At 44.4% G+C, this 25,482-nt stretch overlaps 1 protein-coding gene across 1 annotated transcript; it reads left to right on the forward strand.

Moving 5' to 3' along the window:
• The first annotated feature begins 603 nt into the window (after positions 1-603).
• Positions 604-15,097, forward strand: LOC146201654 (annexin A13-like). Its single transcript, XM_084583332.1, has 10 exons — positions 604-772; positions 1,962-2,037; positions 2,744-2,838; positions 2,954-3,158; positions 5,140-5,219; positions 5,963-6,019; positions 7,677-7,866; positions 10,322-10,380; positions 11,476-11,598; positions 15,041-15,097. The coding sequence occupies exons 1-10, from the start codon at positions 653-655 to the stop codon at positions 15,095-15,097; spliced, it is 1,062 nt and encodes a 353-aa protein (XP_084439458.1). The 5' UTR covers positions 604-652.
• The last annotated feature ends 10,385 nt before the right edge of the window (positions 15,098-25,482 follow it).

The following is a 25,482-nucleotide window of genomic DNA, read 5'->3' on the forward strand; positions in this document are numbered from 1 at the left end:
GAGGGTGCCCAGTTTTTGCACAAGCTGTCAAACGAAAGAGTTTTACAAAGGAAAGTAAAAACAAAAAGCAGAATTTAAGGGGAAAAGAAGCTCGGAAGTTCTTGTGCAATCGTCCCTTCAGGTCTCGGTGGTCGAGCCATGCATGGTTCTAACGAAGCACTGCCAGCGCTACCGTATTCACCTAAGGCGGCCATTACTTACTTAAAACTGAAATCTGGCAGGACTTAATTCTGAAATCTGGCAGGCAATGTTATTTTAGATGCTGCAACATCTGCCGCCGAGGAGCGTTAGGCGAACATGAAAACTAGGAATACTTTGCTTCCTTCCAGGATATTCGCAATTACCCCCAAATGCGGCGTCAACTTCGGTGCACTATCTTCCTTCCCATACCGGAGGCCCCCCTCTTGGACGTACTCCGTCGAGATCTTCTTTGTCAACATCTCCTGGGGGCTCCTTGCAAGCAGGCTCAATTCCAAACGTGCCGTTATCAACGTCGCCTGTGCAATACCCCAGTGGCGCATACCCACCTTATAGCCCTCCGCCCATCAGTGCGCAGTCTGTTTTCGGGCCAAGAAATGGATTTTGTACTCACGACCACTCTAGGTCTACACACTCGCCTAGGTACATAACTCCCTTGGACCCCGCGGATGCCATGCCCTACCCGCCGACCACGCCCAGTAGAGCTCCCGAAAGAGACGCAGCGTTCTACGGAACTTCTGTTGACTACTATGGCGGCTCGATGACCAGGGCAAGCTGTCACCCTCCAGGAAAGGTGAGCCTGTTGCGACTGCTTAGTACCGAACCTGCGATTCTTGGACATAGAATGGTCTTGCTCTCACAACTTGGCAGTTCCACTGGAAGGAATATAAAAATTGCGTCCACACATTTTCACGGTTTATATCACAGAATGACATCAAAGAGGGGATGCGGAAGAACAATGGTAACCCTAATCAATACGGTTATTGTTTCGTGTCATGAAAGGAAACAATGCATAAGCGGGTCGCACGTGACGGGCGACAAAAACAGAATCTCCGTTTGCCATTATTTTCATCCGTGTCGTCCGCGGTCTTTGTCTGAGTTGCGTAAAATATTTCTACTTCTAAAACACAAGGCAAAAGATGCACAATCGCGAGATGCAGGTGATGTGTAAGTAGGAGCGTTCGGTCGGAACTAGCCATTTTTACTGGTGATAATTCAGCACGTCATAAATTTCAGAAGATTAATACGCACTGGAGATGAATGAAGTTTTCAACCCAGTTTTAGCTTTAATGTCTGCAAGAGATTAGGTCGTGCACGGTGCGTTTGGGAACAGCATAGCGGAACGAACATGCTCTCCTTCTGCTTTCTGCTATTCTCATCTGCCTCTCCCTTTAGCGTACAGCCTGCAAGCTATTCTTCTTCCGCATTATCACTTTCAGGAGCGTACATGCACGGATACGTTTTTATTGGTTATTTTAAACGCTTAGCATTTTCAGACAACTTTTTCCTGACGCTAGACGTAGTTTCGGTGAAGAAGTCTTCATTAATGGGACTTGTTCCTGCTTTTGTGCATCCACCTGTACTTCCGTTATAAGTTGGGCTCTAAAGTTATGCGCAAGCGATTGCTGCTGAGTTTGGATTTAAAATTAAAACCTAATTAATAAACTGTTAACGCTCAGCGACACAAAAGCAACAAGTGGAATCGGGGTGCACAACTTCGACTATGTTATGGAATCTTGTTGATTTCGTCAAATGCCACAGGAAGACCAGGGTGTTTGAGTCTGCGATGTGGGCACGACACTGTGTAAGAAAAGGCATGTGAGAAGTAATCTCTTGCGATTTGTAATGGACGTGCTAAAGAAGCACCAGACACTGGAAATGACAATCATTAACTGCGTATTCAGAAGGTACGCACCAAATGGATAGCCACATATTTTTCTTTCGTGGAAGCGTTAACGACTAATTTGTTACTGTATACGCAGGGAACTATCAAGACCTACTTGAACTTCAATGTCCAGCGGGATGTTGAGGCCCTGAAAAAAGCCATGACAGGATGGAGTAAGTGCAGAAACACCGGCATATAATGCGAGGATCGAGATTGAGCAGATAATGTATATTAGGCAGTGCATTTTTCTCTATTATCAGTAGAAATTACAACACTGGTTCTCGTGCATTGCACGCCAGATCCACCAGCACAACTACTGCGCGGTACTGCGTCAGATTTGTTTAGCTGTGATCACCGCTTGCAATTGTGCGGTCCATAATGCCGCTCTCGTTGAAACCGTTGTTCAACGGGGAACTATATTAACTGCAGCCGAAATACCATGCTTCTGTATATCATTAGGCACCAGTAGTTTGGAAACTCGCACCTTTCCCTACCGTACTATGGCGTGTGTCATGACCCTCAGAAAAACCACAAAAATGCGCTACAGCTCACCTAATATTTATCAATGTTCTCCTTTTCATATTTATTGGGGTTACATTTAACCTCGGTGCATTTTTGTCTTAACTACCCACCTCTACATCTTTAGTTTGTATGTTCGGGTGCATGCGCTCCTTTGCGTACTAAATCTGCTGCTTTTAGTTATGAATAATGAAATAATAATAATGTCTCACAGATTTATTAGCTTTAATGCACCATCAGGATGCCCGCTGGATAATTAGCAGCATGACGCACGCAAAGCACGGCGAGGAATGCTGTTCTCCGGTTAGCCGCGTAAGCTAGAGACAAGTGAAATGATTCACTGAGTCGCTTAAATTCCAGCTACAGACCACGCAGTGGTCATCGACATCATATGCGGACGATCGGAAGCCCAACGGCTGGAGATCGTGAGAGTTTACAAGCAGTCGTTTGGACGAGTAAGTTTACCATTCAGTTCGTTGCTCGCTTCGGTCAATAAATGTGCCGTATAGAGTAATGAGGAGAGAAAAAGAGAGAACGAAATCGGAAATTTCGCTCGCGGTACTTTCGCAGGACCTGGTGGCCGACGCGAAATCGGCCCTGCGCGGCAATCTCGAAGACATTGTAGTGGGGCTGTTGTACCCACTGCACGAGTACCTCGCTCGCGAACTGCACAAGGCCATCGCCGGTTTGGGCACCGACGAGGAGTGTCTCATCGAGATTCTCTGCACGCACAGCAATCACGACATCATGATCATCAAAGACCACTACCAGAGAAGTGAGTCGTGCCGCACTAAATGCAGCAGCTGATGTTGCTGGTGCTCAAAGGCTCTTTGTTGCCTTCTTCTGCCCCTAGTTTTCAGTCGTTTCTTATTGTCACAGCGCTTTGATCCTGCCAGGCGTGAAATGGAGACCACAAGGGAGAACAAAAACTGTGTGTAACGCTTAAGCTTCGCCATTAAGGGTATGGCGGAATAGCGTTAATGGCTTCCGTTTGTCGGCTCCACTTTCGGTTTCTAGTTCGCCTACATCTATACTCTTCATTTATTTACCGATCCCTTAATTCATATCGTAATATCCTATACATTCTCATTCACATGCAGTCGCAAACTGCCACTCAGCAGCTGCCGGTCGTGAGTGACTAATCTATACACAGGTATAAAGCCCTCTCTTTAAGAAAACCGTACGAACGGGCCTGCGTGAAGTATATATAGGAGTTTCGCGTACGTGACCTGCCATCAAAGTGCCCTGGAAGGTTGGTTTCTATCACAACCTCCCATCTCAAATGAGCAACGTGAGGCACTTTCGACTTTTTGATATAGTGTGGTCTCGTTACATCACGCAACCCATCGACGAATGAGTGCTCGGCCGTATCACCTGCCAACTACTATGCACCTGCCATGAGGCATACTCGTGATTTGTCGCTCACAGCACCGCAACGCCGGATATTTTGCAGAACGGAGTATAGCATTTAACGTTATCGCGTAAAAGTCTTAGGTCGGCCGTAATGTGTGTGACAGATATTTTCCCAGCCCTTGGAAGGCGCTATCATGCTCCAAGAGTTGGCCGTTGGCAAGGGCTGCACTTTGATTCGAAGTTTAGTTACATAAAGGATTAAATAAGAACCTGTAGAATCGATGTCCGATCACCACGGGGAAGACTCCGAATAACGGGCATCTCACGCTGATTTTTCTTTCTTTTGCGCCCGTTCAGCCTTGCGCTCATTGAAAGATTCCATTGTGATTCTTTCAATGAGCGCAAGGTTGAACGGGCGCAAAAGAAGAAAAATTCGTGACATTGCAGGGAAATTTTCGGATGAATCGCGCAGAACTAAAGCTACGAACGCAAACCGCAGGGCGTTTACATTTTTTTTTTACGTTTACCTCGTATGTTCTTCATGTAAGTTTGGAAGAGATTCAAGTAGAAGGAAAGGAAGAAGATGGTTTGCACGGTATGAAAAAGAACTGAACAAGGGTAAATGGGGTACGCCTCAGTTCGCAGATGAGCCAACGTTTCGACAAGTGGACTTGTCTTCGTCTGGGCATAGCGATCATCACTGGCAGGGGTTTAAATACGCTTTTGCTTCCGAAGGAGAAAAGCTGGGGAGGTGAAAGTGGGTGTGAAAAAGTGAGGAGGAGAGGATGGGTGAGAAGAAAGTGGGTCATGAAGTGGAAAACAAAAATCTTCAGTATGTACTTATCAGCCATGGAACCAGGGATTCTGTGGCCTGCAAAAGAAGTAAAAGCGGCAGTACCAGGCGGCAGTACCTTTTACTTCTTTTGCAGGCCACAGAATCCCTGGTTCCATGCTGATAAGTACATACTGAAGATTTTTTTTTTCCACTTCATGACCCACTTTCTTCTCACCCATCCTCTCCTCCCCACTCTTTCACACCCACTTTCACCTCCCCAGCTTTTCTTCTTCGGAAGCAAAAGCGTATTTAAACCCCTGCCAGTGATGATCGCTTCCCAGACGAAGACAAGTCCACTTGTCGAAACGTTGGCTCATCTGCGAACTGAGGAGTACCCCATTTACCCTTGTTCGGTTCTTATTCATATTTGGAAGAGATTGTATGTTTAGGTGAAATGTGAGCACTCCTCACTTGAGCAAAGAAATAAATTTGCCACTATTGACACGCGATGCTTTTCAGCATCTCATGTTGCGGGCTGCTGCTGAGCATGTTTTTCGTTCCTGTTCACAAATGTCAAATTGCTGGGATGTAGCAGAACGTTTCCTGAGATTTATTGTTTGTTTTGCAGTATTCAAGAAAGACTTAGAGAAAGATGTCATTGGGGACACCTCTGGTGATTTTCGACGGCTCCTGGTCTCAATGTGTAACGTAAGTAAAATAATACAGGTCCAGAAGCATACAAAGGGAAAAGTTCATTTACATGTTGGCCAGTCAGTGTCCGTAAAAACAAGAGTAAAAATTCGAGGACATTTTGGCGACTAAAGTGGTGAAAGACGAAAGCCTGAGTGCTGCATTCTGCTACGTGACTGTTGCGCATGTAGTGATGAATGCTGCTACGAGTAAAGCGAGCGACTACTCTTTCCCATTCTGCGAGTGCATTTATTCAGTGAATTATGCTTGGCAGCGACGAGATCGCGCTTCTTGTATCTTCGCAGTTGTACGTTTACTGTTGTGTGGTTGATTTTGCCGGTTGTGCGGCATCAATTAGTAATTATTTAATTACGCAACTGGAACAAATTAGTAATTATGAATAATTCGTAATCAATTGGTAAATATTCGATTAGTCAGCAGATATCAATTAGTATTTCAATAGTAATTACTCAATTATTAGTAATCAACCATTGATTGGCCTATGGCCGTATAAGGCACGCATTCGCGCATACTGTGGTGGGGCTCTGTGATTGGTCGAGACCTCCATGACGTCATCCCGTCTCGACTAATCAGAGCCGCCGCAAAAGCGTGACACTTTTGCTGAAGACAACGATGAGGCAATAAAGGCTTTCACCTTAAAACTTCTACTTCATCGGAGCGGGGAGATGGCCACAATCACCAACGTGTTTTGAAAGCGCTGATCGCTTTTCTGCTATTGCTCTCTCACTTCTGTGTTGCAGGCTCAGCGGGAAGAAAACACTCCTCTGGATCAAGAACGGGCACGTAACGATGCCACTGTGAGCTGAAAAATTGTACTTTAGAATTCGTCCTATTGCAAAGTTGGGCACTTTCGGTTCTAAATCCGCGAGTCTTGTCGCAGACCTCTGAATCGGTAGATCATAATTTCGACAGGCGAAACTAGAGCGCAAGATATGCTGGTTTCATTTCGTTTTTCTTTTTTAGAGCATAGCCGTAAACCGAGGCTTTGCAAAGTCTGTGCCTAACGTCTGTGCGCACGTTCCTGAAAGTATCGTTCTTGAAAGCTTGTTTCTGTCACTAACGCTGTGAAGAAACTGCTCCCTCCAGAATCGAAGCTTAGGAGTATTAATGTTCGAAATCATTTTTTTTTCACTGCGGTTGAATTGTCTTCTTTCTTTCTGATTTAAGTGAAACGCCTAAGACGGAATGTTCTCTCATGTTGTTTTATCTTGAAGGCTTGAAAAAGCTGCATAGCCTTTTTTTCTTTTTTCTTTCTTTCTTTTTTTTTATTTTTTTACGGCGTGCTCAGGTGATCCCAAAAGCTTTCTTGATTGAACTGCGTGTTGCGGCGCCATGGGAGTAAATAATGTTTTTACGCGCCATGGTTACTGCAACCCTTTCCGTGTCCTCATTACTACCGCTGTTCAGATTTTCCATTACGTTCATATGCCAAACTTCAAGCTGATTCACGTGTGTTTCGGAGTATGGCACGTATACACAAGCCTCTGTTACCTTGTTAAAGAAACATTTGAGATGGCTATGACATCAAAATCTATGCTCATGGTGCCACAAAGAACACGAGTGTAACGCGCTCAACGAATGCTTCAAAGATCACTATACTTATTTATGAGCTCTACGAAAAAAAAAAAAAAAACGTGGACGAAAAGTAGGGAGGAGGTGCACGAAAAAGGTTGCTCAGCTGTAGCTACAAATAGGAAGCTTTGTGCTATGGCACTTCGGTGTATGCTTACCCATAAGCATGCGAACACAGATAGTTTTAGAACACAGGCAAAATAGAGCGCGAAACGAACAAAACTAGCCTGCTAATGGTCTGGCCGAACATATGAGTTGATTGGAACAGAAGCATAGTAGAGGTCTTCAAGAAGCTCATGGACCGAGGATAAAACATTACATTCTGTGCAGATCTATCAAGTTCGGTACATTCATCTACCTAGCGTTTGGAACTTCGATGGAAAAAAAAAACGATAAAATGAAAGAAAACTGCGCTGTTAATCTCCAGGGACAAGCTGTAACAAGTGCTATCGAAGAACCCGTCAAACCTTATTCGGTCTACAGTAAAGTACACGGGCAGCGTTGGCGCCTTTATGGCGTACTTTTCAAACGTGTAATAAAGTGATTTTGTGCAGTCTTTTGTAAATCGAGTTCCTTCGCCCTTCTTCCCTGAGATTTGGATATCAGAACCCCACTACTAGATTTTTAATCAGTCCTTTGTGCTGGAATCGTTGGTGAACCCAAAGAAAAGAACCTTCAATACGTGAACACAAAGAGCGACCACTTGTGGGAGAGAACGCACATGAATAGAATATATTTGGCCGATGTTGAACCACCAGAATATGTGCACAAAGTAGAACTGCATGCGCCATGAGATGCCACCTAGCTCAAATCTGAGGAGGAGTTGACTCTATTTGTACGCTCGAGAGAGTAGCATAGCTTTCTGGCCGCGGCCGTCTGCAGGAGCTCCACAGAGCGGGAGTGCAGCGCTGGGGCACCGACGTCTCTGCGTTCAACCGGATCATTGCCACCCAGAGTTATGAACAGCTGCGCCTCGTGTTTCGTGAATACAACGCTCTCGCCAACCACACCGTGATGGAGGCTATCAAGAGTGAAATGAGCGGCGACCTAAGGAAAGGCTTCCTTGCTATCGGTGCGTGCTGCTCATCTGCACATTCTCCGATTTCTAGCTGTAAACCGATAGAAGAGATTCAGCGTTGGCCCTGGTATACGATAAAAACTTTCATGGAAGGCGTAACGGAAGAGCTGGAGGCCACCGAAGAGTGCTTTCGTTTCTGACGTGCAGTGGGCGAACACTGCGCTTGTCATCAGTTCGTGCCAGTTTTTCGTGCTAGTATACTTTACCGCAGAACTTACTTTCTTTTGGCATTTCTGAGACAGCCTCGGGTGATGCAGAAATAATGAATGAAAAAATGAAAAAAGACGCGCGAAAGGAATTATGCAGTGATACCGGACTCTAAAATGAATATCGGCCGTGGCATTAACAGGGGTGCTTACAGGTATGCACGCACATCCTATGAGGTGAAATAACTTACTTTTATGTGCTTTGACGTCAACCACTGCCGCTAATGAGTTTTCTGTCCACACATAGCGTGATGATCTGTGACCTGTTATATTTTGAAAGACATAGGTGTTTGTTTTCGTACAAGTCGCCAGCAGGGACTTTCGCTACCATCATTATTACAAGGCTCTGCACGAATAATGCCTACCGAGAGCGATGCCTCGAGGCAGCCAGGTGATTCGCGATCGCAATCAGTCGGTTGTATTGGCGCAGCATTACCCAGAGCTTGCAGGCTTTATTGCAAATCATCTGCGTATGATTTCATGAGCTTCGCACTGCTATATCGCCCGAGCCTTCGGCTATATTCACCTGCTTCAGTTCAACTGGAAAATGTGCGTGTGCATCGAGTACGTGGTCTGCATGCCGTCTTAAAGATGCTCACACATATACACCTCTCACTGCAGCGCTCAAGCGGCACTTTGTGCAGCGCATCAGAGACAAATGTCTTTGGCAGCTGGGGTTGAGATAGCTTGTCGCTGTGCATGCACTGAGTGTATTACAATACTTTTTCGGACCACCAGTATCCCCGTCGTTCAAAATTGTTTACAGTTGCGAATGGACCGCACTGCAGCTTGCGACACGATAAGGCTGCACGCTAGACGCACGCTCAACAACAAGCTATTTGAAACAAGCACGTCAGCGCCATATGTCACTTATGCACCACAGAGCGTGCCTCTCCAGCGGTCTTGACAGGTGTTTGAGCATATTCGGGGTCCACGAAATTTCATCAACCTTACGAACCCGCTTAATATCCACCGACACTTGACTGGAAGGGTTCTGTGGACCTCTATATTGCCTCCGTCAGTCTCGAAAAGGGGGATTGGAGAGGAATAATTGAGTTAAATTCATGATAATCGCTCTACGCGTACAGTCGTGAGTAAGAAAAAACAGATTAGCGCACGTTACGGATCACCGGATTGCCGAAATGACAACGCGTGGCACTGCGCTTCACGAAGATGCTGTTAACAAGTGTACAAAGCCGTTCCCATCTTCATCACTACGGGGGGAAGTGGGAGGGGGAGGGAGGAGTTCAATGAAGCGTGGCTGCAAGAAAAACCAGAAATATTTGTTTTTTTTTTGTTTGCTGCTTGAAAGTAACAAAAAGAAGCCATTGTTACTTATGCTGACTGAGTTGGAACGAAATCCCACATGCGCAGTCACGTAAGGCCAGAACTTTGATGCTGGGGTGGTGCTATGATTGATAATGCTTACTCCCTCCCTCCCCCCTCTCAAGCAAAAAAAAAAAAAAAAATGGGAATGGCCTCATGGCCATGTGTGTGAACCGCAGCGCCGCGTAGTGCGAGTTATCAGAGCTCTGGTCGCCAGTCAACTGTGCTGGTATGTTGACTCGCGACTGTACATTGATTCGTTTTTACGGTAACAATGTGCTTCAAAGATATAGGACAGGTTAGCGGGGCTATCACTCTTTCCTTTTAGCCGCTTACATGACATCTCCTTAACTGTTGCTGCTGGAAGGTTGCGTACATCCCCCTTTCATTAATGTAAGCGTCGACGGCGGTGACTCGGACATTGGGTCTTTGTAAGGACACCAAAACGTGTTAGTTCCATGCCTACTTTTCTGAACTTGCACACATTTATTCTTTTTGTCGTTGAAGAGACGTAATCGACATTCTTCAATACTTACAGCAGTCCGCAAACGCCGATATTCTATTGAGGTTCGCCTATAGAATATTTGTTTGTTTGAAGAGGAAGAAGTGGACGGGAACGTTCCAGTCAGTGGCATCGTGATCGCTTCGCGTGTTGGACCTGACTGTGTTCGCTGTCGCTGATCTGCCCTGTCTGAGTACCTCAATTAACCCCCATCTTACAGTTTGTCGTGCCGGATCTAAAAATCAGCTGAGCTTGTTTGCCGCGAACTTGGTGCAAATATTTATGGAGGCTGGCTTTGAAAGACCTCTTGTGTCATGCTCTCAGCGCATATTAAAGTAACGCGCTAGCAGCACGCTTCCTAGCGGGCGATTTATACTGGCTTATTTTGTTTCTTTTTTCTTGTTTTTGCTTACAGTCAAGTGCGTCTACAGCCCTCCCTTTTATTTTGCGGAAACGCTGTATTTTGCCATGAAGGTGAGTTGGTGTAACCATTTATTTATCAAGTTCAAGTAACTTATTTGAGAACACGGCTTGAAGCTAGAATCTAGGTTTTCTGGTATCTACTGGGCAAGGGCAATGCCCCACAGCGCTCATACTTTTTTGTGTCAAGCACCCAGACACTACGTGTTATAGGAAACAGATGCGTAGCTTCACGTCGTGCAGTTGGTACTTCCTGCGCCAGAAACAAACGGACATTCATTTCTTACAGTACAATTATTCTTCTGGCGCAAGTGAAGCTAAGAAGTGTTCCTTTTGAAGGAATTTTAATGCACACATTCTGGAAATTGGTTCGTCAGGCCAATAACAAATACGATAGGAGTTTCTGGCTGACTGTCGAATTCGAAATGTGTGCTATTTTGGTTTTGTCTTCCTAGCTACGAGGCCGAACGCAATGTACTTGTTGAATTAAAGAAAAAAAAAAAGCTCTCATAGGGGTACATTATGTAGTTCCTATTCTACTTTACCGGCCTATAGAAATGTCGATGAGTCAAATGACCATCCCGAAACGCATTATAAATTGGATAATATTCTCCCAAACGAGCTTTTGATAGTGTACGGAAGCAACTCCTTTAAAAACTCCTTTAATGAGACGCTGAAAATATATTTGCGGTCATATTTTGAAGCGACACATGCCAAGGTTAAGGTGAGCATTCAAGTCAAATTTAAACGATCTACGTGGCTCCTAAAATTTACTAACAATTTTTAATAATGGCTCTTGGCATTTGCTCACAATCGGTTAGGGGAGAACCTCAGCGCCCTTTCTTAGCCGTTCCTTCCCGTTGACTTAAGCAGGGCCCCCTGGACGCCCTCTCATTTGACATGCCTATGTGACGCCAGCAAACGGAATGCGATAGAGCGCAGTCATGACTTGTTTTTATTGATTCTTACGCGTCGGCTTCGGCTCGTTTAAGGAGGAAAGGAAAAGCGTTATTTTGAATCGCCGATATTTTCAGCATTAGCAAAATAGCTTAAATATTTTTGCGTTGCGAGCACGAGTGATGAAATACCGATCATTCGCTCGAGTGAATATCCATTCATCATCCCTTTATGTGCACTGGTTTATCGCAGGGACTCGGCACCAACGACAGAGTGCTCAAACGAATCGTGCTGTCGCGATGTGAGAAGGACTTGGAGATGATTAAGCAAGAGTACCTCGACAAGTACAAGGTTACCCTGGCCAGCGCCATTCAGGTACGCTGCGCACACCTTTTATAAGCATGAAGATATTGGGGGTGATAGAAATCAGTAACAAAGAGCGAGCCTTAGTAGCATCGCATAATTTCAGCCATATGTACCCCTCTTGGAACATTCAAAAGAAAAACGAGTACTGAAGTTGATTTCAAGCCTAACTTTTGTAACAGTTGCGTAGTAGTAGAGCCCGGAATCGCGTGTGAGAGGTCCAGGATTCCAATCTTGGTGCCGCCTAATTTCTTCACTGGTTTACAACAAGACTTGATTAAGAACTCCCACACCATAAATGTTCTAACATTTCAAATATGAGCATGGTCTCGAGCCGGACTTTGTTGATATGCAAATCTGTAACTGAAGCTCTAGGAAAGTATCTGAGAATGTTATTTTCGAACTCGTCTGCTGATAAGTGAGGAAATAGTAGCGCAATATCTTTCTTCATGAAAGATAACTGATTATAATATAGTATAGAAAACAACCGCATGCCACTAATTGGATCAAACCTTTGATTTCTGCTCTCGACGTGCAGAGGTCATAGGTTCGGATTGTATCAGTGGCATGCGTATATTTTCGTCGGCTTTCTCTTGCATTATCTTTCATATAGAAGTGATTCACTGATTTTCGATATTATGTGTATTTTTATTTCAACTTAAAGAAATATATATATTGCTTATGCTTTCCGTAGGTTCCTGTGACTTGGCTTTCTTCATAACTGTGTCGTCACGAGCACCTAAGTTCCCGAGCACGTAGATAAGATAAAGAGAGCAGCACTGCACTACGTTAATCATTGAGTGATGTTCTACAGTATACTAAACAATGATTTAGCTAGCTGCAGATCACAGAGGTGGTCTCGTGGCAACAAAAAAGGTGATTAGACATGATCGGAAGTACGCACTAAGTGACAATCAAAACGATGTTATTAGCTTTTTCTATAAGATAGCTCAAGTAGCAAATAACTTAAAACGAATGTGTATAGCTGCCAAAGCAAAGTCACCGCTTCTATTCACCATTGTACGAATTGTATTCATGAATAACCTTGGACTGCAAAAATTTGGAGTTAAGGTTGACAAGGATCTCCTCTGTCACCTGCTGTTTGCTATCGATAGTGCTGCGCTCAATAACTCGAGGGAGGAAATGTAGTTTCTGCTGAAGCGAAAGCGCTCCAATTGTAACAGAGGGATTGAAAAATCAATCAAGAAAACTTAAGTACAGCAGCTTTGGCATGGAGATGTAGAACGTCCGTCTCGCGTACACGAGGTCCGTGGTTCGAAACAGGATGTCGCGCGATTATTCATTCCTGGCTAGACTGAACAACCAAGCGCCGAAGCTAAAGCCCGCCCATCGCGTGGTCAGCGCTCGTTAAGAATCTTTTTTAGGCAAAATTTTCGGAGCTCCCCGCCTTCCCACCACGGTGTCTCTCGGCTCAATGTCAAACGTGCAAGTGAATGAACAGGAACCCAGGTGGTCGAAATTTCCAGAGCCTTCCATTACGGCACCTCTTGGCTTATGGTCGAACGCCCAATCGAATGAATGACCTTGGAGTTGCAGTGCGAAGAGTTGAGCTCGGGCTCTTAAAATATAGGCGTGTCGATGGAATTTCATAACCACGTCTGAGGTGTGACCGCAGCCGGAAACGCATTCACTCAACAGAACAAGATCTGGCCACCGGTGTGTAGTAATTTGCCACCGCCTCCTATATGAATATATTGTCACGGTGCACAAGAGGCAGGCCAGCGTTCAGCACCGTTGCATGCCCCGATAGCGTGTTTCTTCTCTTTAAAACATTGTCGTATTCGGGTGCCACCTAATGACACCTGGTAGCATTATTCCCTCCCCCCGAAAAAAATTAGCACTGGCGGGAATCAAGTTTGCTGGTGCGGCTAAGAGAACGTAACAAATCACCGAAAATATTCATTATATTGATATAAATCATTACTATACCAATTAAACCCCGCACCGGTCGCGGAGCAAGTGGCGGATTTACGGTCAGACCATTGACGCAGCGGAGGGCGCCAAGAATCCCTGGCTCTAGCAGGCCACCATTGGAAACTGAACCCGGGATCGTTTGACGTTAGAAACTTATCTTGTAAAACTAGTCCAGCAGTGCGGTTCAAGGAGCTAGCTGACATTAAGTAGGATATAATAGGGCTTAGTGAGGTTAGGACAAATGAAGCATACTCTACTGAAGGGCGGGCACCTACTATGCTGTCTTAGTTTATCAGAGGGACGAGAATTAGGTTTAGGGTTGGTGGTCATTGTAGGATATGACTGGTAAGAATAGTGGTAACAAGGAGTTCTGTATCATTTACGACATGGTGCAGGTATCTTAAAGGGCAGCTAAATAGGTTTCAAATTTCGACAAGCTTAAAGGGGACAGACGAAAGCTAAACCTGCGCGAATGAAACAGGACAAGAAAGGAAAGAACAAAAAACGACAACATGGGAGCAAAGGTGACAGATGTACGAAACTTGAAGATGACGAATAAGAAGTCTTTTTGTGCTAGAATTTGAATTCACGATGTAATCGCCAAATAAAGTGACGTAGGCGTTAAGACGTCTCCGCAGTGCACGCACCGGGCTGAGGTCGCAACAATGAAGTCTTGTCTAGCGGCGCGAAGTTTCAAACGAAGAAATGGTTCTTTAAGGGAGAAAACCAACGGCACCGAATGTATAGCTCATGAAGAGTTGCTTGACAGCTTATGATGACGCAGGACAGCATGAGGCCGAAGCGAGGGGAGATCTAAAAATTCGGCAACAATTACGTCATTAGAAGTTTCTCTGCACTACTCCGCTGAATTGCAGAGAAAACTTAACTTTGAATCGGTGATTACGTCATGATTTTAAATGCTGACGTAAAACCAGTTCGCGTAATTTATCTACAAACTTAGTACATTTAATCGTTGCACTTCCTCCAAATATCAAAAACCAAATCGTCTTCCTAAACATTTGCAAAGAACGCATCACTAATGCTCCTACAAAAAAAAAAAAAAAAAAAAAAAGCAGTGTTTATCGCACAGCGTTGGGAGGATAATCATGACGCCTACTGTGTGGATGTATCGCCAACTGTCCGGCAGGAGGCGTTGAATTGCAGTGAACTTTTAAAAACGTCCGATTAGCAGAAATGACTATAAGAGAGATAGGAAAGGGGCTGGCGTTAAATGTTCAAATGGCTCAACCTATCTGGTTCGAGTCTCTGAATGGTTTTTAAAGAAAATGATTACGACAGGTGCAAGGACGGTCTGTGAACAGATTATCTGGATGGGATACAAAATAAGTAGCCGCACAGTTGAACCCAGGGGAGCACACAAGGTTTCACTGGTGCCAAGTGTGGTCCGTTTGCAGCGCGTTGGTTGTGAGAACGGATATCTAAAGAAGTATACTCAACGATGGCTGCTCCCTCCACGTTCCTTTATTTTTCGGCGCAAAACGTATTTTCTCTGCCGCAGTCGGACACCTCCGGCAACTACAGGAAGGCTTTGCTCACCATCGTGCAAGGAAACTAAGTTTCGCAGTACCTGACGGCCAGCCTCAGAGTTAACTGCGCGAGAAAAGCCCGCAGGAAGCAACAGAACAGTGAAGACGCAGCTTGCCAGCATGGGTGTGACGGAGAGGCAATGCTCGATGCTGAACATAGAGTTGATCAGTGTGGCATCCTGCAATAAACTTTTTTTTTTTTCCATTCCGTCTTTCTAATCTTCATTACCTTCATTACCGCATGCATACTTGGAACGCTCTTTAGTACCGCGCCATATTAAATCACCTCTGTGATGTAATTTGGCATTGTATTTAGGTACGATTGGGCTGTGAATAGTTTAACCCGCGCAGTTAACTTACATCAGGTGTCCTTGTTGTAACAGCGCCTGGAGCTTTACGCAATAGTAGGTACACTGTTATAACAAAAGGTTGTAGTAGTTACTGAGGCAGACCTCACAACAGATCGTCACAGATGTTGGTTCTTACTAGCTGGAGCTGCAACATGGAGAAAACACTAGGTTCATTTCATTTATTTTCTTAAAGGTCTGAACACTTCGGATAAGCGGTATTCTCTAACAGGGAATTGCGTTAAAGCATGCTTAAAAAAACGAATTGAAAAGGTACGGAAAAGAACATGCACGATAAATAGCATCAGTGTTTCACACTGTATAGATAAACATTACAGAAGGCAAAATACATTAGTATAGGTGCGCTCGAAGAGGGTAGACGCTACAATAGATGTGCTTTTATTTTCTCGCGGAATGCTTATGATAAATATTTACGATGATATTTATGATCTAGGGTGCTATTACGTTGGGGAAGAATAAGCAGTTGTAAGCGGGCCTGCGGTCGCTTATGCGGGCTATCGGCTTATCGTGATTGAGGCGGGGGGAGGATATTAGCGGAGTAGCTACGAAGAGTGACGTTATTTGGTGGTATGATAGACTGCACGAAAAAGGGCTTCTTATGCGGGCTATCGGGCTATCATGTTTGAAGCGGGAGGAGGAACTTAGCAGTGTGGATGCAAAAAGTGACATGATTTGCTGCTGTGATATACTGTATGAAATAGGCACAGGTGCGATATGACACGGACTGAGTCAAAAGGTGGTAGACGGAGGGGCTTCTTTAGGGTGGTGTCACTTGCGTGCCTTGAGTAACAAGAGGTGATGAGTCTGGCTGCACGATTTTAGACCTATTCCAATTGGAAGGATAGGTATAAGGTTGTCATGAGTGCCAGATGGAAGTTGCGCTGTTTATTTTGGGCGTACAATTGCTGCATATGCTTGCAGTTCAATGCCAGGAAATGAAGATTCAATATTCCGACATAGGTAATGAAGTGCAAGAGGGAATGCTGTCGGACTAGTTGGTGTTGTTGCATGATGTGAAGAAGTCAGCGCAAAATCCAGACGAGGGACAGAATACAAGACACAAGACGTTCACCAGCGGCACCGCCGACTGCTTATTCAAGTCTTCGTAGAGAGCACACATGAAGGAACTGGTGAGCATGGGTGAAGAGAGGGCGGATAAGTCGCACAAATCAAGCAATCACAGTTATCAACCAAAATAATTAAAAACAGTCAGTTGAATGTATGTGTACAGACTTACACCTTGCGCAACGATTAGCCAAATCTGGTGAAGTTTAAATGCCGATTTCGATGCACTACTTTATTTACTTATTGTAAGTACCTACAGCGCCCATGAGGCATTATTGTAGGGGGGATACAACTACATACAATAACACATGCAAAGAAGGTATAGGGAAACTTGTTAGCAAGGTAACACAACACACTGATAGAACACTAAATGAATTCACAAGTAGTATAAGTGATAACATGAAATACATTAACACAGCGCTGGCAAACGTACGAGATCTGGAAGAAATACATCACAACAGTATTTCAACAGCACTTTGGAAGTCAGGTGCACAAACTACATCATTCGGAAGCTTATTCCAGTCCAGAATTGCGTTAGGGAAAAACGAATACTTCAATACATTAATGCGGCATTGATAACTCTTAATCTTTTTCGTGTTGTCTAGTCTCTCCGAAATGTAATATGGCTGCTTTAGATAAGTGTTTTTATTAATACCGGTACAATCATTGTAAATGCTGTACAAGAACTTCAGCCTGCAGATTTTTCTTCGAGTTGCTAAAGTCTTCCACCTAATACGGTCGCGAAGTTCAGAGCTCTTGATACGAAAATTATAATTGCCAGTCACAAACCTTGCAGCGCGTTTCTGTACCCTAACTTGTCAATGAGGGCACCCGTGAAAGGGTCCCATGCAACACAAGCATATTCTAATACAGGCCTGACATTTGTTAAATATAATGTTTCTTTTAGTACCTGGGGAGAGATTTTAAAATTCCGCTGGAAAAAATACAAAAGACTAGAAGCTTTGGCCGTTATGTCGACGTGGGTTGTCCAGTCTAGGGATGCTGTGAGTGTAACACCAAGATATTTAACCTTATCAATAGTTTGAATAGTATCGTGGTTTAAAAGGTACGTGATCCAAGAATATTCTTTTTTTTTTTTTTTTTTTTGTAAACTGCACATGGAAACGGATACATTCAATGCCATGCCCCACTTCAAGCACCAGTCACAGACTTTGTCAAGGTGCTTTGCATGTACGTTTTGCTTTAAAGAACGCATAAAAAAGGCAGAGGTAGATACTATTCATTACAGATACAATTATTATCTCTGTTTTTTTCTTTTATTTAGCAATATATTTGATCGCATACATGCCAAATATTCACCACGCAGTGTTGTAGCAAAATATTTAATAATTTACTGCCTGAATATTGAGTAAAGGTGTTTAGTAAGGCAGCTGCTCGATGTTTTCTAATTCAACTGGGGACTGCAACTATGTGGACCATGCTTCTTTGCAATGACCACACTCACTACCTGCGCTGTATTTGTTGTCGTAAACAATTAGTAACTGCCACAATGAGTGTTGTTATACTGTTGTGAAGCGAAGAATGCGAACTAGGACACGCACCTAAGAAGAATAAAATAGCGAACACAGGTTCTTATCTGTGTGCCGAATTTCGCACTGTTTTCTTCATGTTGTAACCAACTAGCCCCCCCAACACGTATTTATACTTTTACTGCCCCTTTTTAGTAAGCAGCACGAGCTTTTTCTTATTTCTTGTCCTCGGAGTGTACATTCTCTTTCAATAAGCCTAATCAGCACACTCATGCGCAGACATTCACACACAAAAACGCAGACGTCTACCCGAAAGCAACTGTAGTGGTGATTGTCTACGTCTCTCTGACAGTCCAGTTATGGCGATCGCAGCTAAACCATACCTATACGAGCCAGCGCGACAGCTCTTTTTGCGGTGCATGCTAGGTTTGCATATCTCGCAACCCGTGATGGATAGTACTCGAAAGTTTTGGCAGATGCCACTTAATTCGCTTCGCAACCCTACGACAAACAAGTCCAATGTCAATTCACATCGCGTGCAAGGCCTCGCGAAAGGATGCATTATTTTGTTGCTCTGATGGCGTAAATTTCGGACCAAGGTCTTCCTCTTCTCTGCCTCGGAGAGAGAAGCAAATCAGAGGTAGAAAGTGTTGGTACACACCCCGAAGCATGGGCATGGACACCAGCGGTGTGTTGGAAAGAAAGCAAGTGTCGCTTTCCCAATAGCTGTTTCGAAAAGGCTAATGTAAGTCGAATGAGAAATACTGTGTTGCACAAATGAGGCGACTGATTGCTACCGAAGAAGGGCAGTTAGATGCATGCATGCATGCAATTACGTTGATCACGTGGTGCTGGGAGGCTTAGCTGCTGCGTATACCGACACGAGTGCCGTTGTCGAGAGTGCTCAGTTTCTGTCGCTTAGGAACCGAGCTAAAATAAAATAAAAGATAAACCGGACTCCAATTGTGCAAGTGCCCGATTTGCGTCCGACAGGCGAATGGGGCAGATTGGGATGGGAGGAACTTCGTCGGTATTTTGCAGTGAACTCATTCGAATGACGGCCTGACGAAGCAAGGAATGAGAGCCAAAAGCGGAAACCGCCCTTCACAAGAATTGTAAGGAGTAATTTTGCGGTGAAGCGCCAAGTCTTCCTCTCTACAATTCTTGTTCTGCTAAAGCAGTATAGCGAAGAGAAATGAAACTGCGTGAGCACGAGGCTGAAAGGCACTGTGCTGACACAGTAAAGAACCTTCCAAATCTATTTCATACCATTTTAATCAACTTGGCCATACCTTTGAAAAATTTAAGCTAAGCATAGCTAAATCGGGTTGCTATCATCGCCCGGTATCAGGTGAGACCTCGAGGCTCATTTCCGAGGCCTGCAATATCGAAATGCTAGGTGACACGTTCATCTGCCGCCCATCGATAGCTCTCTTCCCAACGGAATCTTACTCCGGAATCTCCTCAACGCGTATCTTAATCAGTGACGTTGAATAATTTCAATCGAGTTGTCTGGTTGTGTGCTTTCCTTTTTTCTTGTATTTTTATACTCTTGTTTCCTTATATGCTGCCTCACTTAGCAGTAAATCGATGGGTTGATATTCAGTGCAAGTGTTTGCCTCCTTCTTCTTCTGTCTTCTCTATAGCGCTATTCATTCTTTTCTTCAACATGTACCAACCAGCCCATTCTCGCTCTCTTCTGGAATTTATTGTGTTAATTTGCTTGATCGGCAATGAAATTAGAATAAACAATTTCAAAAATATACATTGGAAGCTTGGTAACTTGACTTTTCTGCATTGTATATTTATAAAATACCATAGCTACATAGAACTTCACAGCGAAAATTCGTTTATAAAGTATGTTTTTTTGACTCACCAAAAATGCGAACGACTTAATTTTTTAAATATGCAAAATGGGAGAGCCACCTCGACGAGAAATGAGATAGTTATTTTTCAGGTTCGTTCGTTTGCACCCCATCGTCTATAGAGCAAACTGGAAATCTGGGTTGACGTTTGATATTAAGGCTGTCAATATCACAATATAATAAATATCACCCCTACAAATAAGAAATAATAATAAGAACCTTTTTACTATTCATCTATATCGCGTACCGGTGCGGACATAACGGAGCACGCTTTTCTTCTCTTTTCTAATTGCAACGACGCTTTTTCTACCGGACGTAAGGACACATATTTTTCCGTGAGAAGTCAGGCTAGCGTCTACCACCAGCCTGCGCATAGTGCATCTGCAAGTTTCAATTTGGCAATACGCTAAAGAAATATTAGCAAGTAACCTATACATAATACCCGCCTTAATATAAAATTAATCTGCACGACCGCACCGTAGTATCAGCTTTTGTAAAATAATACATGATGCATAGTTGTCTTCTTTTCCCTGTATGACAGAACTCATGGGACAGCTCGGGCTTTAAATGATCAATGTGGTTAAGAAAACACTCGAGATTAGACTCCAATACATTTCTAGCCTCTCAGAGCGCTGTAAGGGTACACTAGACGGCTGAGAAGCGAACCGTCCTGCCTAGGTACTTTTGGCAAATGCTGTACCTCTCAGTGTTTTTAAAGTGCAGATCTGTAAAAGTTGAAAAAAAAAAAAAAATAGGGAGACGCTTAAACTTCGCATTTAAGGATATGTTGCGATAGTACTAAGGGCTCTCGTGTGCGACTCCCTTTGGTATTCGTTCGCGTACATGTAGTATTTGCTCCTTACTTAACAATCCCTTCATTTGTGCCACTAAAATATATCATACATTTTTATTAGCATACTGTACTAAGCGACCATGTTATCCAGTCATCGGTCATAGGAGAAAACCAGACATCTTAACCAAACCGCATGGACTTGCCTGCGTGGCTTACGATTAGCGTTGTCTGACTCCGCGTCCTGGAAAGTTGATTAGTATTTCCCCTTTTCACCTCAAATGAGCTACCCTAGTTGGCAGCTCCTGCCAATTTTCCGATATCATAGGGTCTCGTCAAGTTGCACAAAATTACCAGTGCTCGGCCATGTAAGCCGCCAGCTACCACCTGCCAGCGCCATGCCGTGTTATTTCGCACACAACGCCAACACCGACGCTGGATTTCCTGGGCAACGACATCTTTAACGCTATCGCGTTAAAAATCGCCCCGTTTATTATATTTTCTGATTTTCATCTGCCGTTTTCGTCCTTCCGTGGCACAGAATGGAATACAGAACCAGCTGTTCATTTTTTCATCGCCGGTTTTGCTTTCCGTTCTGTAGCTGCATTAATTTTGGCTGTAATCATGTTGACCCGGCATCCCTCATAAACGTTGACGACTGGACGAATTGGTACTGATTAAGTTTAAAGCCAGCCGGAAGACAGAATACAGAAGATGAGAAGAGCGCAAGACGAGCTGCAGGTGCTCTTCTCATCTTTGTGCTTTGTCTTCGAGCTGGTTTAAAGATAAATCCCTCATATCCATGCCATCTATGCCAACAGTCACTTTCATGCCTGAATGAAAGGCGGCTTAGTGGTGATGTGCAGATAACGTAGTTTTATGTAATGGCAAAAGGTTCGACCTAACAAAGCAAAAAACTCCAGCAGTGCACTTAAGTCTGCTTAGGAGCAGTAATGCGAAAGCATTGAGAGTTCTGTCATGCCACCTGGTGGATTTGCCCGACACTACGTTAGCGGACCTTGGCCACACTCGGCCAGAGGTGTGCGTGTATGACGTATTTAGCTAGTTTAAATGAGGCAGCAGCGCGTATGAAACTTTATGAGGACGACGATGCTCACAGCACAGCGCGAGAACTTGATATATCAAGACGATAATGTTTACTGCCCAACGCTAGAGTGTGTTGCTGTTTTATATGAGGCGTGATCGGCGGTGGCGATAGTATAGTCCAGAAAACAGCAACATCATCATCTCTAAATTACCAAAGCATTTCGGAAGTTGTTAGAAAGCTTAAAGATTCCTGTGAAGCAAGTGGAAGTGCTATCAATTGGGGAAAGTGCTTGGGACTTTGGCATGGTGAATGGTCTCGGACACCGGCTGTCTTCGCTAATGTAACGTGGAGAACAACTCCATTTAAGTACTTAGGCTGTCCTTGAATTTTACGCTGACAGTGAGCCTTGTTGGCGAAGTAAGGTTGCAGAATTAGTCGAAAAGACAACAGGATTTGGTGGATTGAAACTCTCGATGTTTGGACGTGCCACAGTTTGCAATATTTCCTTGCTCAGCAAGCTGTAATACGTGATGCAAGTGCTACACTGTTCGCGTCTAAATCTGCAAAAGTTGCATAGGGTGCTTGCAGTGTTTGTGTGGGGCTCCTCTTGTGAAAGGACCAGTCGAACCAACCTGCTTCGGAGGTTACGCGCTAGAGGCCTTAGTTTGTCATTTATTTGTGAGACAGTTAGCCGTTTTATTTGTTTTGGGGATACTAAGGACACCTTTTTATGTTCTGTTATTCAGTTAATACTGGGGAGAGTTTTGCATGAATTTGTCGTTACATTCCACTGTATTCAAGGAACTTATCGGGTTAATTGAAAGAAGTTGTTCAAGCTTGTCATTTTCTTCATACATAGTTTTCATCGAGTTATCTTTGTCATATGTCACACGGAAGAAACTTTGCACAGATATATGGGACTCACTTTTCCCTCCACCATTGTATAGGACCATGTATAGTGCAGGCCCTGGTGAAGATGTCCCTAAAAGAGTTGAAAAAATGTGCATTACTACTGCAGCTAAAAATTTCGTTTTTCGACTACATAGCGGGACTTTGCCACTTAAAGCGTGGTTCCAAGAGCAAGAACCGCATCCTGCCAGCAGCCAGCTTGATCGATCAGTCGCATGGCTTCGTCGCGTAAGAAGTGTTTGATCGCTGCGTTGGCCTGTGTCGTATTACAAGAGTAGTAAGCACTTAAAATTCCTTATCATGCAAAGGTCATAGCTTCATGAGCACCTGTATGAAGGCTATATAAACTATCTCTTACCTAAAATGGCTATTGCGCTTCCTTCTCTTATCAGCACCACTTCAAAGCATACTATAGCAGCCTTCTCTTATGCTTTACGCGGTTTTATACTGTGCCGACATATTCAGCAAATTTATGCGGCATTTGTGACTTTACAGCGCAGTTAAAAGGAAAGTTCTGTGTGGGTATGCCACTTTTGCTGGCTCTGTATTTTTGCTTTTGTTAAGAAGGTCCACTAAATAACGGCCGCTGCATCCTATGACACCGGGTTGTGTTTTTGCAGCTGGATGAAATTAGCATTAATTAACAATCACGGACTACTTTCTTTTAAAAGTTGCTCTCCCGCTCTACAAGGGACCTTTTGCTGTAGCCTCAAAAGGCGACGAGGTCTCGCTCACAAGTCCGCGTTTCTACAATGAAAATAAATTATGCAATTAATGAACGAATGAATGAATCAGTGAATGAAGCACACATTTATTCATAAATAGCTATCTGGCACCGGAAAATTTTGCGAATTTTAAACCAAGATTAGTCTACACTCCTTCAAACTTTTTCCCCCATCCCCATCTCTTTCCCACTCCGCCTAATAAGGTGAAATACTTTATTGCACGGTGCAGCGAAGCTTTCCACTACCGGTACCGCTTTCTCTTTTTTTTTTTTTTTTCATTCCTACCTCCCTCCCTTCCCTTAAGGCGTGGAAGGTGCCTGCGGAGAACTGTGAAAGATACTGCGTCTTTCCATTCCTGTAAAGCAATTTGAAACGCCGCTGATTCCTGCTTTACTGCGTCTTCTTCTGTATGCTGTTTGGTACGGTGTTTGAGAAAGCGACAAATGAAAGACGCAGCACGGATGCCTGAATCGGACGCCACGCGGGGTCAGCATCGTATATGCGTGAATGACGTCATGACCAGATGTGACCTCATGATGACTTCAATTCCGGTTATTAGACATGACCGGATGTGACGTCATGATGGAGTCACGACACGGCCGATGATATCACCATGTGATGACGTCACAGTTATCTCTGTCATTATCACCATCACAGTAACTATCCCTAACTACCACTATCGGCCACTATCTACCACTGACTGAAGTTTTTCACAGACAGCTTTAAAGGGAAACAGCAACGGTGGTCTCCATGACAACCGCATTGGCATGACGCTATAAACTAAGATACGTTTCTCATGTGCCCGGCTTGGCTAAGGCAAGATGATTGACAGCTGTAGTGTGACCGGGCGGACACCGACAGTATGAGTCATTAAAGATTATGCCTTAAAGAAAAAAGAAAAGCCAGCCAACAATTTTTCGTCGTTTCACCCGTAGCAATTAAACTAAGCACACGACATACCCTTCTTCGACTAATCTACTGTAATCATCTAATTTAGAGAATTTATTTCATATACATTATTTTTATTAAATTCATGGTTATTATTCAAGGGACGGAAGTGAAGCGCCACACACAAAACTTTTGTCTGTAGCTTTCGTACTGAACTTGCAAGTGTCATTGTCTTCTTGCCCAAGCACGAGCCACGCGGTACGTGCAAGCTGTGACCGCCGACAAAGAGGAGGAATTCGGAATTGGTCGCCGCCAGACGCCGGCGTCAAATTTCCTCCCCCCGTGAGTATACGGAGCTTGGAATACTGGATCGACGTTGCGCTTATTAATCGACTGACGTTGCTGCGCTCTCGATCTCTTTTCGCATTTAGTTCGTTAAAATGATTCCGCTGCAACATTCGTTTCCACTAGGCCTAGGTATGGGCTTTGCCTGCGCACTCTTCGTAACGCTACTGGACCCCACTCAGAGTTTGTGATTAATACACCCTCCCCTTACCACCTGTTTGACGGTCGTTATAGTTAGCATGGTTGGTGGGGCGACAACCCCGTTCAGCCAATGTTCCTGAGTTTCCTTTGTCGAATACCATTTGAGTGAAGCCTTATTAGTAATTATTGCCTTATGTGTTGTATTTTGTTCTTAAATTTAGTTCGGACGTCGCACAACCCTGATTAGTTTTCGAAGGTGTATGGTTGATAAATGAGCTGAATACAGCTAGGACTCGACTCATCTTGCGACTCGGGGTGGTGCAGTGGTAGGGCGCGCGACTACTGTGCCCAAGGATGTGGGATCCCATCCTCAGCGACCGATTTTCGATGGAGGCGAAAAGCTAGGCGCCTGTGTGCACCTTAAAAAAACCCAGGTGGTCGAAATTTCCGGAGTCCTCCACTACGGCGTCTCTCATATCCGTAGTTGCTTTGGGACGTTGCACCAAGCCAAACAAAGTCGGTCGAAGGTGTACTCAGTGTTCGCATGTATAACCAGCATTCACGAGAGTAAATACTTTTTTACTCCATCGCAGGTGAGCGCCGCCCTAAGGTGGTGTCGTTGGAGCGATGAGCTACCCTGGCGGTGGCCCGCCGCAGGGAGGCTACCCTCCAGCGGGAGGTTACCCTCCAGCCGGAGGCTATCCGCCGCAACCGCCTGGAGGTGGCTATGGTGGCGCTCCAGGTGGCTACCCTCCAGGAGGGCCAGGTGCTCCACCAGGA

The sequence above is a fragment of the Amblyomma maculatum genome, chromosome 1 (assembly GCF_055883805.1).
Source record: "Amblyomma maculatum isolate TAMU_Amacu chromosome 1, ASM5588380v1, whole genome shotgun sequence".
Taxonomy (NCBI): Eukaryota; Metazoa; Arthropoda; class Arachnida; order Ixodida; family Ixodidae; genus Amblyomma; species Amblyomma maculatum.

Bases quoted from the DNA above. Each gene is read 5' to 3' on its own strand.
- LOC146201654 (XM_084583332.1), top strand. From the start codon at position 653: ATGCCCTACCCGCCGACCACGCCCAGTAGAGCTCCCGAAAGAGACGCA. The intron at 10,381-11,475 runs GTGAGTTGGTGT...GGTTTATCGCAG, and splicing joins CGCTGTATTTTGCCATGAAG to GGACTCGGCACCAACGACAG. The intron at 11,599-15,040 runs GTACGCTGCGCA...TCTCTGCCGCAG, and splicing joins CCCTGGCCAGCGCCATTCAG to TCGGACACCTCCGGCAACTA.